General features: G+C 33.3%; 1 protein-coding gene across 1 annotated transcript; it reads right to left on the minus strand.

Moving 5' to 3' along the window:
- Nucleotides 1-2548: 2548 nt before the first annotated feature.
- Nucleotides 2549-9824, minus strand: LOC114320332 (AP2-like ethylene-responsive transcription factor AIL6). Its single transcript, XM_028267492.2, has 10 exons — nucleotides 9401-9824; nucleotides 9031-9269; nucleotides 8038-8536; nucleotides 7823-7905; nucleotides 4344-4352; nucleotides 4163-4251; nucleotides 3947-4020; nucleotides 3747-3797; nucleotides 3572-3648; nucleotides 2549-3413 (listed from the first exon to the last, which is right to left on the minus strand). Exons 2-10 carry the CDS (start codon nucleotides 9215-9217, stop codon nucleotides 2962-2964), a joined length of 1521 nt encoding a protein of 506 aa, XP_028123293.1. The 5' UTR covers nucleotides 9218-9269; nucleotides 9401-9824; the 3' UTR covers nucleotides 2549-2961.
- Between the last annotated feature and the right edge of the window lie 5774 nt (nucleotides 9825-15598).

The raw sequence follows: 15598 nt of genomic DNA on the forward strand, positions 1-15598 counted from the left end.
GATCTAAAATGGACCCGTTCGCATTTTTTTAATTATTTTGTTCAGCCCTAATGTTGAAGCAAGAAGGCAAAACCACCAGAAAAGAAGAAAACAAAACAAGTAACACTGGCTAAATAGGTTTTACCAACTCCACAAAGCCACAGTCTATCTACTTTGTTTTATGATTTTTAAAGTTTTTTAGACCAAATCACTGTCAAACGGGCACATGAAGATTGCCAGCTCATGTCAAACCTTAATGAATCATTCAAGCAGTATGCTCTTTTTTCTTTTCTTTTCTTTTCTTTTTCTCATTCAATATTTCAAAACATTTAGGTGCCGTTTGGTAACACTTACGTTTTCAGTTTTCTGTTTATATTTACAAAAATTTTAAAAACTCAAATAAAAACCTGTTTGGTAAAATTTTTGATTTATAAATCAGTGGTCTCAGTTTATAAATTTAGCCAAAAAATGAAAACACAAAAAATGTGTTTCCATTTTGAGTTTTCAGTTTTTTTTTTTATCACCCAACATTAGTCACCACCTGCCACCATTTTCCACCACCGTCTTCCGCCACCACCACCCACCCTCCACCACCACCTGCCACCACCACCCACCACCCACCTGCTACCACCAGCTACCACCCGCCACCACCACCCACTTGCCACCCACTCGCCACCACCACCCACCCCTCGCCGCCGCCACCACCACCACCACCCACCTGTCATCCACCCGCCACTATTCACCGCCTGCCACCACCACCGGCCACTTACTTGCCACCACCACTCACCGCCCACCTGCCACCACCCTTCACCACCAGCCACCAGCCACCCACCCGCCACCACCGCCACCATCACCCACCACTCATCCGTTACCCACCTGCCACCACCACCCACTTGCTACCACTTACCACCCGCCACTGTCACCCACCCACCCACCACCACCACCACCTGCCACCACCACCTACCACTACCACCCACTCGCTACCACCTACTACCCGCCACTGTCACCCACCCACCCCACCCACCACCACCCGTCACCTACCCGCCATCCGCCACCCACTTGCTACCACAACCCGCCGCCACCGCCACCACCACCACCCACTCGCTACCACCTATCACTCGCCACCGTCACCCACCCACCATCACCACCCACTACCACCCGCCATCTGCCACCCACCCACCACCCACCCGCCACCGCCACCCACTCGCTACCACCCACTACCCGCCATCGTCACCCACCCACCACCACCACCCGCCATCCACCACCACCCACCACCTACCTACCATCCACCACCACCCGCCATCGGCTACTCACCACCCACCACCCCCCGCCACCCACCACCCGCCGCCGCCACTACCCACCCACCACCCACTACCACCCGCCATCTACCCGCCATCCACCACCACCCGCCATCAGCCACTCACCACCCACCACCCACCACCCACCCGCCACCCACCACCTACCACCACTCGCCATCCGCCACCCACCACCGGCCGCCGCCACCACCCACCCACCCACCCATCCACATCACCATCCACAACCACCTGCCATCCGCCACCCACCCGCCACCACCACCACCACCACCACCCACTCGCTACCACTTACCACCCGCCACCGTCACCCACCTACCCACCATCGGCCACTTACCACCCGTCACCCACCACCACCCGCCATCCGCCACCCACCACCCGCCGCCACCACCTCCCACTCACTACCACCCACCACCCGCCAACCACCCACCCACCCACCACCACCGCCACCACCCACCCACCACCCACCGTCACCACTTTCCACCACCGTCTTCTGCCGCCCCTTGCCATTTCTTACTCTTTTTTATATTTTTAAAATTTTTTTAAACATTTTGTCAATTACCAAACGCGTTTGTAGTTTATGTTTTCCTAAAAATAAACAAAAAATAAACAAAAACCAGTTTATAAAATTTTTGTAAATATAAACTGAAAACGTAAACGTTACCAAACACACCCTTAGGGTGTGTGTGGTTTATTTTTAAGAGAGAAATTTTCATCCCAAAAAACGGGGGGAGTTTAAAAAAAAAATTGATTTATTTAGTTATATATTTTGAAAGTAATTTTAAAATTTAAAAGTTTAAAATGATTTGATATTTTATTATAATTGAATAGATGTGTATAAAAGAAAAAACGATTGATTGATTCGTAAGAGAGTGATTTTGAACTCTTTAAAAAAAATCACAAACCAAGCAAAATTTTTGAAAAAAATTTCAAAAACAACTCTCTCAAAAGCAAACCAAACAAGCCCTTAATAGTCTTCTTTAATTTGAGGCTTAAACAGCCCAAAATGATTTAATGTTGAACTATTCATCAAATCAACTTAGGAATACCAAAACGAGTTTTACAATGTGTTCAATTTATCTCAATATTTTTAACGAGTCAAACATTAATAACTTGGTTCATTTTATAACCTCAGCCAAAATTTTCCTACTTCATATAGCAATACTTCATCATAAAATTAAAAAAAAAGAAAGAGCCCGAGTTCCATTAAGTACACATAAAAAGTTGGTAAACTAGGAAAACGATAATGAAAGATGAAATGATGGAAACCATGGTTTTGTATGTTAATTAAGCACTAACACAGTAACAATTAGCAAGGAGAGAAGTAACTCTTAACCGAAGCAAAACTAGAGAAGGGGACACTTCTTCCGCAAGATGGAATGCCCCAGGCCCATTCAACATACATATCTCATCAACCTACTGAACAAAAGCTATAGTTACAAAACTTCAGCTTTTTTTTTTCTTTCTAGGAAACAAAAACTTCACCCTTCAACAGAACCATATACCTCATCTCTGATACATATAATTAAATGCTACTCAAAAGTTTAGTGGGTCAGATGAGATCTCTCAGCTTTAAGAGAAGAGAATACAACAGACATGGGCTATAGCAGTCAAAAACATTAACTGACCGATATTTGTTGACTTAAGTTTAATAACTAGTTAGTTGGTCGTGTTAATAGGATTGGTGAGGCCAAATAAAAAACTCAGGCGCTGATGGCAAGAAAGTCATAGGAGTTACCATGGTGGAGGAAGAGCCAGGGTTATCAGAAGCGACGGCACTGTTCGAATTGAGGTGGAAGAGGTCATGATGGTAACGAGCAGTGGAATCAAATGGCACTCCACATGGGATAGCTTCAAGTGGCTGACTGGAATTAGTAAAATTGATGATGCTAGAACTGCTACTGTTACTGCTGCACTGAGGTTGTTGGTCTAGGTTGTTCAAAGACGGTTTCTGATCTGCCTCAAGTGAGAGCTTCAACCGCTTAGCAGCCCCACCAATCGGAAGGGCACTTTTCAAAATGGTGTCAACATCGTACCGGTTCATCTCAAAATTGGTTACTGCATTCACTCCCCTGAACTTTATTGCTGCTATGTCATATGCCTCTGCTGCTTCCTCTTGGGTTGCTGAAAGATATATATATTGGGTCCAGTGAGTATTTCATTCAAAAAAATGTTCCTAGAAGAAATTTTTATGAAAAAAAATATTTTTTCAGGTCTCTGCAGCTCAATATGAGATAGCCAACCTCTTTATCATTAAAAGTAAAATAGGAAAAAATTATTACCAAATGTCCCAAGGTACAGATCTTTGTTCCCTGCAACACGACCTATCCTTGCTTGCCATCGACCCTGTTGGTGATGCCTGTGAAAAATCACTAGTTCATAATGTCAGCAACAATAAAAATGGAATGGTTGAAAAGCCATTAGACATAGATTGGTCATTGGATGGAGTGTTCAAACCTTGTTACACCCCTGTAGATAGATGCTCCCCTTGAAAATCCACTACTTTTCCTGACAATTATTAGAGAAATTTCTTCAGCAAGAGCAGATCATTTGTGGTGCAAGCAATTCTACTAGATAATTAAGTTATTAAAGAAATAAAAAAATTAAAAGAAAAATTTATAAAAAAAACAGAGAAGAGCAAAAGCAGGTCAGCAGACCTTCTCAGTGATGCAATGAATTCTTGTTTAGTCACGTGTTTCATCTCCTCTAGTTCTTTGGTGTAATTTGAAACCTATAGGGCAACAAGACATCTCCTTCAGTGCTTAAGATCACATTATTGGTCAAATACCTAAATTATAATGCAGTGACAAAGGAACTGTCAAACTGAATAACATAGAAAACTGGAAGGGCTAGAAGGGTGTATTATATATTACAGGGAAGTTGGTGGTGGCAGTAGGACCCCAGTATTTTAGAGCTGCCAAATCATAAGCCCTCGCTGCCTTTTCTTCTTTGTCATAGCCACCTGATATTTAAACAAATGCATTACAAATCATTGATGGCAAAGTTAAAACACAAAATATATATATATATTAAATGGATAAAAAGATTACTTACCCAGATACACTGCAGATCAAATTTCACATTGAGTGACAACCAGAGATTTCAGCATTCCACATTTCATGCAAAAATTGGGAAAGATTTCACATTAGCTTACAAGGTAGTCAAAGATTTCTGATTAAGAAATTCATTACTCAAACAAAACAAAGGAAAATGAGGAGAATTGTGTGTGCACGCGCGTATTGAGTGTGAAGTTTTACAGGATCAAATGTGTGTGAATCTGAGATGGTGTTGACAATTTTATATTCGTTACTTCTCTTTTAGTTTTTCATACTCCATCTTCAACATTTCCAAGCAAGAATTATGAGAATCTAAATCATTACTGTTTTAATTTATTGACCTGCCAATTTTTCAATATCATGCAAATTACAAACAATGCAGTAAAGTTCTGGCCTAATCAATCATTTACTTGACATGTTTCACAAAATTCTTAGCTAAATTAAATTTTAAGTTTTGCCTAACTAAAACGGTTAATTACACAAATAACCCCTCAAGTATCACTTACAATCACCTCAAATTAAATAAAACATTTAAATCCATCAACTATAAACAAATAAAAAATAATTACAAAAGCCATCTGCAAATGAGGATCATCTACCATTTTTTTTCTCTGAAATAATTTTATTGTGATAATCCAATGGTCCAACATAAATAATTGAAGCACAACGATGTCCTTTTGGAGTTATGTAGTTTAAAATAAAAAGGTAATATTTTAATGTCATTTTTCAAACACAACATCATTGCAGAGAAATAATAAGAGAGGATCCTGGTCCCTTCCATAAAAGTGAAAATAGCGTAATTTGGTAGGCAATTAATTACAAATATGAAAAGCATTACATCAATCTGATAGACAATTAAAGTCTAACAACACACCAAACTCAAGCAAAGAAATAAATGACAAAGTACAATCCCAAGATGGGAAAGAGAAAAAAATATCAAATTCTTATCTATAGAAATTAAACCTACACACCCCCACCACACCACAAAGTGGTGGTACACAATTATTTAGCCATAGGCACAGGTGGTAATTTTTTAATTGAAGAACTCCAAATATACGATTTGAATACTATCCGTGTAATTAACATTAATAAAAATTTATCAATTGCATACTTGGGGCTAATATCATTTCTATCATCCACCCATATAAAAATCTTGAAAACAATTTCATAGCCAACTATCAAACCATGCGGGTTTGTTAAAAAATTCAAAACAAGGGGATGCAAAAAATAAATAACTATAGCCAGCTATCATCAGTTTCCTTGAAAAGGGAGGGCTCTGCATTGCATTGAAACCTCATTTTCTCATTCTGGTGACTTGGTCAACCACCAAATTGAGAGCCAGTCTCATCAGTGAACAAAAAGCCAGAGTTAAAAAGTAATGTGATAAAATTTCAGAGTTTCAGAAGCTAGTGTTCAGACTAGTTGAGAGGCAACAACGTAAAGGTTGCAGGTTGTAACCCAAAAATAGGATCAAGGATGGTTAACTTCAGGATATTTTCTTTATTTTCCACCAACAATGATTCAGATCACTAAAAACTACATCACTAATAACACTAATACATTGGAAATGATAAAAAAAAATAATAAAAAAATAAAAACAAGGCATATCATTAGTGCTCCCTTTAGTGATCCTTTTTTAGTACTCCCAAGCATTTTTCATTTTCCACAGAGAAAACAATGAGACAAGAAAATAAATTGTTAATATTTTCCACTTCTGTGATTGGTATTTTATAGGGAATCCTTGTTTGAAAACAGTAAAAATTTCAATGAATCATAGATAGGGAAATAAAATCGAATTTTTTAAAATAAAATAAAATAAAGAAAAAAGAGGTAGAAGACAACAAATTCAACCCAAAAAATGAAAAAATGGCGGCCCATGAAGTACAATCGTAGAAGCATTATCAGTCTCAATCAATCATCATAAAAGTATGATTTGAAAGACGCAGATGATGCCACAACACCACCTGCGCTTCAAAACCTATTAATCTCTTTATAAATTTTTTAGAATTTTTTAGTAAATTTTTTTTATAATTTAAAAAATCAAAATTTTAAACTAAAGTGATGTTTTGGAAAGTTTAGTAAAAAATTGACTTTTTAATTTTTTGATTTTTTTACTGATTTTTTTTGCAAAAAAAAAAAAACTGAATTATTTTGGATAAAAAAAATTAACTTTTTTGGCTTAAAAAAAAAGCTAAAAAGTCACATGTTTCCAAAATGCCCTAAATACATTTAAAAATTAAAAAATTTATGAAAGAATCTAAAAATAAAAATTACTAAATTCAAAAAATAACAATATACTGAATTTGGTAACTTTTTAAAAATCAAAATATGATTCCAACTTCTAAGAATTTGTTTGACATCTTTTAAATAAGCATACTTAGATCTCGTTTGACAATCTACTATTTTAGCTTAAAAATTAAAAAATTATTGAAAAAATCAATAACTTATAATAAAAAATTAAAATTTTCTTTTTTTTACTTTTTATACATCTTTTTATAAAAAATTAAATAATCATTACAAATGTACTAATTTTTTTCTCTCATATTTTAACCAAATAATTAAAAAATTATTAAAATAACATGGTCCTAGTCTTAAGCCTATTTTGAAAAGTAACTTTTTTAGCTTATTGGCTTTTTTTAAAAAACATGCAAAAATAAAGATTATTGATCGAGGCCCCCTCCAATCACCACCCCACAACCCCAACCCCAACCCCACACGTGGCGGGTGATGATTGGAGGAGAAGGGAAAAAAAAAAGTAAAAAAAAAAAATTGCCAATCAAAAAAGAGAGGGTCAATGGGAGTGAAGGGAAAATGAGTCTTAAACATTTTTGTTTAGATAAATGTAGAAATGTTTTGAAAAATGAGTTAAAAGTCAATTCCCAACTTTTAATCCACTTCTCTCACAAAAGAAAGTCGACAAATAATTTTTAACTATCTTCCCAAAATATTCTGTAACAATTTAGTTCACATCACCTCTTATTTTTTAGTATATTTTTTCATAAAAAATTAAAAAATATATTTATTTAGATCATTTCAAACTTCTAAAAATAAGGTTAACACCAAGATTTTATGAAGCTATTTAAAGCTTTGTTTAGCGTGTACTAAAATAGAACTTGTTATTTTGACATATTATTTTATTTTGGTTATAATTATCTTATTTAAATCATATTATTTCTTATTTAATTCACATCACTTCTCCACCAAATCACCTAAATCATCTCACAAAAAAATAAAAAAAATATACTAATAAATGACCCTAAAATATCAAACAAATTTTAAAAACTGTTTGAATTTGAAATTTTTTTTATTTAAAACTATATCCAATTTATAAATTCAAAAAATTCTACTAGAAAAAAGAGTGGAGGAAGACCTTGACGTCGTCACTTTTCTGTTATACAGTGTATTTTATACTACATTCAGAGTGTGTATATGAGTATGTAAGTACGAGAGAGAGAGAGAGAGAGAGAGAGGGGGGACCTTGACGTCCCTTTCTGGCCTGGCCCTCTCTTCTACAGCTGTTGTCCCATAGATGCGCTTCGTACCTTCCCGTCCATCTATGCCTGCATCAACACCAGTAAACCACATCATGAACAGTAAGATTAAAAAACGAAGAAAAACATAGATAGTATCAACATTATAATAATAATAATAATAATAATAAAGGAAGGAACTAAGGAAGTGCTATGAATTACCGAGTGACCCCTCTGTAAATCGAAGTTCTCTGCCCAAACGTATCACTCATCTTCTTACAAGTCTCCTCCGAATCAACTGAAATGAGTGCCTTCTCTGATCTCTGAGTATTAACAACACCACCCAGTGACAGTCCACTATTTGGGCACTGGCCTGAGAAGTCGCCGGAAGTGAGCTGAGTCATGGGCACAGAAGCCGAGTCATCAATTTCAGAGCTCGAGTTTGTTGAAAAAGCTTGGAACCCCCCATCTATTGTTCTGAAATCTGGGTGGTCGGCAAATAAGGCTGAACCACTTTGATCGTAGATGTGAGTCAGGGACGAGTCCTGTGTCTCTGTTTGGCTATCCGAGTATCGAACCAAAGTCGAATCGCCACCGAGAAAGTCTTCCAGCTTTGGAGATGGCTGTTGATTGATTTGTGAATCCACGAAGCTTGTGAAAATCGATGAATCTCCAATGCTTTGTGCCATAGCTAGACCTTCAGGCTTTGTATTTTCCCAACCTGCGATACAATACAATACAACTGAACTGACCCAGTTGGAAGAGCCAGACTCCAAGCAACTCAATCACAGACAAAAAAACGGGAGAGAACAATTCCAGCTAAAATTTTTACAATAATAATATATAGGAAAATGATACATAAACCCCCGAGAAGTAACATTGGGCCCCGTTTGGTTACTGAGAAAATGCGGAACAAGAGAGAGAGAGAGAGAGAGAGAGAGAGAAACTAAGGATTTAGGACTGAAAATCCTCTCAAGTACGAAATGTAATTTTCAGGAACAGTAGTTTCAGTTTATTTTTCTATTCGTACATACTTTCCTCAGGAACCAAACAGAAAGATTGATTTCCAAGTAACTCAGCCATAAACCGACTCGAAAATTTTCAGATTCGAGTGATCAATCTCAAAAGGACTCTAATTCTGTGAGTGGAGTTATAATAAAGACATGAAAATCCCAAGCAGTAAATCGAAGAAAAGGAAATGAAAAGGAGAAATACCGTTGGCATAGAGATTATCGAGGAAGTAGTAGTTGTGAGAATCATCGGTGGAGGTGGAGGGGGAGGCGCCATGAAAAGGCAAGAGATTCATCGTGGATTGAAGCATCTGAGACCGAGAGGACGAGGAATTCAACATCTCCACTGACGATAGCGAAAACGAAAGCCAGTTGCTATTCTCAGGAGCCATTTATGATATGCTTTAAACTGTGCCAAGTCTCTATCAAGCTCTGTTTGAACACCTAAAGAAGACACAAAAACAAAAAAAAAACAAAAAAAAGCACATCTTGAGTTGAGAGTTAAAATAGAGCTGAGAGTGTAGACGAAACCAAAATTGATGGAATCCACTTGAAAACTGAAAAAGAACAAGTACCTGATCATCCGTTACTTACTGAACCTCACCAATCAACATCATTATCTCAAACTATGCTTTCGGAGTTCTACTACACGCTGTAATCAAGGATTCAAACTAAGACCCTCAACTCTTCGAACCCAAATCTTCTGCTGCTGCTGCTGCTGCTTTAGAGAGAGAGAGAGAGAAGGGTTTTAGAGAGAGAAGTGGAAATTGGGAAGAGAACAAGATTGAGAAGAAGGTGGATGGTTATAATGGGGGCAGTGGGGCGGTTTCATCTGCCATCCGGCGTAAAACCAGAGACAGACAAGAGAGAGAGAGAGAGAGAGAGAGTAATTATAATTAGAATAATACTGTGGGAGAAAATTGATAATCCATTAGATTAATTTTTTGTATCTAAAATTTTTGTACATCCAATGTATTTTCAGTAATCATTCACTCTCACAAAACATTATTCTTATAATTCTTATTTATTTGTAATTGGATCAAATAAAAAATAAAAAAAAACAATATAAACACATTATTAATCCAAATCTTCCAAAAAAAAAAAAAAAAAATCTCAAACATTTTTCATACACTTTCATTCTTATAATTCTTATTTATTTGTAATTGGATCAAATAAAAAATTAAAAAAAAAACAATATAAACACATTATTAATCCAAATCTTCCAAAAAAAAAAAAAAGTCTCAAACATTTTTCATACACTTTCATGGTTGTGTTTTGAAATTCTTCCCTATTCGGACTGCATCGTACAATCCTGAATGTATATAGGATAATAGGATTACAAAAATTTTATTGACGATAAATCTTTCTGTACTGATATATCAATCTTAAGGGAAATATTATTGTATTGTATAATTTTATATTTTTTTGAGTGGTAATTAAAAAATAAAAAATATCATAATTAAATATAATATAAGATATAATTAAAGAATTCATAAATTATAATTTAAATAATAAAATTGATCATAACTAAATAATAAAATAACATAATTAAAAATGTATTTAATGCATCCTTTCAAAAAAGTGTGTTAACATTTTCCAAATCTTAATCATAAATCATTTTAAGATTAGTTATACCAAAACCTTTCTCAACTATCACGAATTCCATTTCTCTATTCATTTCTCAACTCGTACATTTTGATTATCTTAATTATGCATCACTTTCATATATTTAGCATTGGTTTTGCACGAGAGGTTTAGATGGGTTAGAAAATAACCATAAAAAGATAAAATAAATTTTTTAATCTCAAACTAAAAAAATGTTACATCCAAATTATAATCATTTTATTTTTTCTCATAAAAGATTAAATCCAAAAAACAATCCACAAAAAGTCAAAAGAATCATCCCAAATAAAACTTTTTACCTCCAGATTAAATCCAAAAAACAATCCACATCTCAAACGAAGTCTCAAATCCCTCCAAACTACTTTAAAATATGATGTGTTTATACAATATACACACATTTGAGTGAAATAAAATAATATTTATTAATAATTTTTTGACTTTCATATATTTAGCATTGGTTTTTCTCTAATTTTTTTTACAATTTCACACATCTGAGTCAATTATGTATAGCCTTTAGAAATTTTAAGTGGAAGGATTTCCCTCCCCATTGATTTATTCTAACAAAATAGAAGTCTAACCTAAACGCCCAAAAAAAAAGATAAAATTATATTATATATGTTAATAAAATGCATTATTTTACCTTTCTCACATGTCTTATTCTTTCAATCTTCATTTCAAGTAATCAAAAAAAAAAAAATTTAAAATAAAAAAAAAAAAACGCGAACTTTCGAAAATGAAATTGTTGATAAAATTGTGAGCACGTACTCCCGAGTTAGGTCACATGACACGGCCTTGAACTAAGATACCGAGTGACAGAACTTGATGAGTCGAGATATTGGAGTGCCCATATCCCAACCTGGTTGTTGTGTTCAAAGATTTGGCCTTATTGAAGATCTAATTTCGAAGTTAGGCCAGTAGGACTCTTAGAGGAGATTAACCTTAACCTAACTAGAAAACCAATCTAGTAAAGGATGCGATCCGTAGATGGAAAGTATCTTGTAAGGAAAGAGAATCAAAGGCGAATGTAACTCCTGCATGAAAGATTTCCTATGAGGAGAAACCTTCCATGGAGTGGCAAAACACTCTATAATAAAGTTGAGGAAAATGACATGCGAGTAGTTGTGCAATTTTTCTTATTGTACTTTGTGTTTCTTGTGAGTGGTTGTTAATGTTATTATGTAAGTGTCTTCTTAGGTCTTGTTTGACAAGTGATTTTTTTAATTAAAAAGTTATTAAAAAAATTAAAAGTCAATAATTCATATCAAAAAGTTAATGATTTTATTTTCTCTTTACTTTTTGCATATCTTTTTGTAAAAAGTTAAAAAGTTATCACAAACATACTAATTTTTTTTACATCATATTTTAACTAAAAAATTAAAAAATTACTCAAATAGTATGTTCATAAACGAGACCTAGTTGATGACCAATCGCACAAATACAAATCTAAGGCTTGTTTTGAAAAGTTGGTTTTGGGTTACTTTTTTTGGTTTGAAACAAAAGTTAAAAGTTGATTTTTTTGAATTTTTTTTATTTGGAAAGTTGGTTTTTAGCCAATGGTGAAATTATAATTTTACCCCTTATGGGTCAAAATGTGTTACATGGATGAAGTTGTAAATATTTTAAACTAAATGGGGGTAATTTGGTCATTTTATTATGATTTGACATCATAAACAAATATTAATCAAAAAAGTCAAAAGTCACTTTTTACCATTTTCTCAAATCATTTGTCTAAAAAAATCAAAAGTTTCGTTAAAAGCCAAAAAACTACTTTTTATCATCTTCCCGAAAATAAGCCTAAGGGTTGGTTTGGAAAGTGGGTTACCTTTTTAGCTTTTTGATTTTTTTTTGTGAGAGAATAGTATAATGATTATGAGTTGTATGTGATGTTTTATTTTTTATAGCTAAAAGAGTCTATTTTGCCTTTTATAACTAAAATAGCCAAATTAACCCTTCCCAAACGGACCCTAAGTCTTACATGTGATTGAAAGTACTCTTATTAATTATGTAGTCAAATTTTAACACACAAAAATGTATGCTTTTAGCTTGCTCATTAAGCCCCTTTTGGAAAGTGGGTTATAATTCACTTTTCGAATTATAACTCCCTTCCTCTCTCACAAAAAAATTGTTTATAAGTAGCTTATAAGTAGTTTTTAACAAAAAAATTGATTATAACCATCTTTCTAAAATAGCCATAAACATGTCTTGTTCTATCAACCTTGGTTTCAACCAGACAAAAAATAAAAACATATAGACAATAAAAAATGAAATTGTGAATACAATAAAAATGAAAAAGGAATACCTAAGCCTTATTTGGTTTGTATTTTGAGATTTTAAAAATAATGTTTTTGAGAGTGTTTAGAAAATTAACAAATTTATTTGATTATATATTTTGAAAATATTCTTAGAATTTTAGAATTGGACTTTGCTAGGACCCCCAGTGACCCCCAGTGCCACTTGGGACTCTGCCAGTGACTTAAAGCAAAAAAAAAAAAAAAAAAAAAAAAAAACCACAATTTTTTGGACCAATAACAAGAGACCCCAGCACCCCACTGGGGTCTCATGCATTTTCTTTTAGAATTTGGGATGATTTAATATTTTTTAAAGTTAAATAAATAGGTGTATGAGAAAATGTGATAAAGAATGAGAAAAAAAGATTAATTAATTGATGTATAATAAAAAATATAATTTAAAAAAAATTCAAAATTATATTTTAAGAGATAAATCAAATATGCTATTAATTTTTTCTAACACATTAAGGGCTAGTTTGGTAAGTTTTAAAAAAGTCAAAAAGTCATTAGTCTATTTAAGTCATATCATCTTATTTAAGTCGTATTATTTCTCTAACACATTACTTTAAACTCAATTTAAATTCAATTTATATTTTACAAAAAATCAAAAAATACACAAAATTAAAGTGACAGACAAATGACCGAGAAAACAGGAAACAAAGAGCCCCGATCATCAGCGGCTCATGTTTCATTCGTAAAATGGAGGCCCCCTTTTTTAAGGAACGTGGATTATCAACTTTGTGTAGTATGTTTATAGGTAACATTATTAGGCTATTCAATGAACATAGAGACCAGCGAAACCAACCTTAAACCCCTAGTAACTTTGTAGGCTGTGTGTTACTCCCCAAGGAAGAATAGATTTATGGAAAACGTTTCACATTTTCATAAATTTGTTACAATTTAATTTATAATGTTATAATTTGATAGGTAGGGGTGGAATTCGGACGGGTTCGATTAAGTTGGGAGGTTGTCTAAGCCCAATTCAAGTTATGTTGAGACCTATCTAGGCCTGCCTACGCCTGAATTGTAATCCGAAATTACCTGCCCAAACCCGACCCAAGTTAAAGCCGAATTACCTGAGTTGTCGAAATTGTCCGAATTGTAAATGAATTTTATTTTTTTTTATTGTAGCCATGTTATTAAATTATTAAAATTTGACACTATTTATAATTTTTTTTTTTTTAGAAAATCATTAAGACCATCAAAACAAATAATTTATATAATGTAAGAGAAATACCGTTATAATAGTCCTTACAATTTATGAGTGAAAATTTTGAAAAAAAATTAAGATTTTATATTATTTGTATATATAATAATATATATTCAATATGATTTAATAATCTCAATTACTTTAATATCATGTAATGACTAATAATTTATATGTATATTTAATATTTTTATATATCTATATATATATATATATAATTCGGGCCTCAGGTTGTTCAGATTATTTGACGTTTTTGCCCAAACCCACCCAAATTTAATTTGGGCTTCTGAATTTTTGCCAAGCCCGAACCGAATTTAAAAATATCTTGTTCAAGCCTTAAAAAAATTCGGGCTGAGTTTAGATTGCTCGGGTTGAGTCCACCCAAGTTGCACCCCTATTGATAAGTATTAATTTTTTATTAGATCACTCATGATGTATTTGGTTGAGATATTTAGGAAATAATTTAGAAAGAAAAGGGAAAAATGTATTAAAATTATATGAAATACAAATATATTTTATTCATTTTCATCTACCTTTACCTTTTTCTTCTCTATTTTTTAAATTTCTTTCCAAATCTCCCAATTAAATACAACTCAATGATATTAGATCTACAATCCTTGCCACATCATTGTAGATATATTTGTGATTACAAAATATAGAGTCTCTGACATTATTGTAGATTTATATCTTAATTTTTCTGTTGTGTACATCTTACTTGTTTTTTAGGGAATTGGGTGGATTACAACCAAAAATATATATTTATTTATTTTAAAAAAATTATTTTTAAAAATTAAAATTTTGTTAATAAAAATATTTGGAAATTAGTTTCTGTCATTGCAAAAATAGTTGCTAAAAAATTGTTTAAAAAAATAATTTTTTGCTACAATTTTAAAAATATCACTAATAAATATAATTTGATCCTAAAGAAGTTATTTTTGTTAGACAAAAAATTTGATCCCAAAATGTAGTAATTCATCATTAAATATCTAATTTCATAACTAAAAATACAATAATAATATTTTTGACAACAAATATATTTTGTCCCTTAAATTTTTGTCTTTAAAATATTAATTTGTTATAATAGTGACAGGGATCACCATTGTGCATCTAATGCAACTCAGTATGGGTCTTATTTTAATAATTTGAAACATTCACTTTTTAAGATACATCAAATAAAAATATTCATAAAAATTAAATTGATCAGATATCAAAAATTATATCATCAAGTCATATTTTTATTCGATTTTATAATAATGCCAATAAGTAAAAATTTTTATAAACTTAAAAGGGGAAATTGCATTAAAGTGGAGCAATGAGAAGAAAACAAAAAAATTTATATTTTTATGATAGTGTAACTCCATTGCATGCATGGTGCAAATACATTCTTGTGTTTGATGCAACTCTTTTATGTGTGTTAGAGTTTTTGTTTTTTGGGTGAATGAGCTGTGTGTTAAAGTTGCATACAAAAAAAAAAAAAAAAATCATTTGTAATGTATTTTTTTTTTCCACTGTTCCATGTATTTACAATTTCCCCAACTTAAAGTACTTTGGCTTCATTTGGGAATGAATTTTTGACTTTTATATAATTGGGCAAATTAGAAACACCTCTTCGAGATTTGGTAAAATACAGATTCTCTTCTGAGATTTGAAAAATT

The sequence above is a fragment of the Camellia sinensis genome, chromosome 1 (genome assembly GCF_055761805.1).
Source record: "Camellia sinensis isolate YWXY chromosome 1, ASM5576180v1, whole genome shotgun sequence".
Taxonomy (NCBI): Eukaryota; Viridiplantae; Streptophyta; class Magnoliopsida; order Ericales; family Theaceae; genus Camellia; species Camellia sinensis.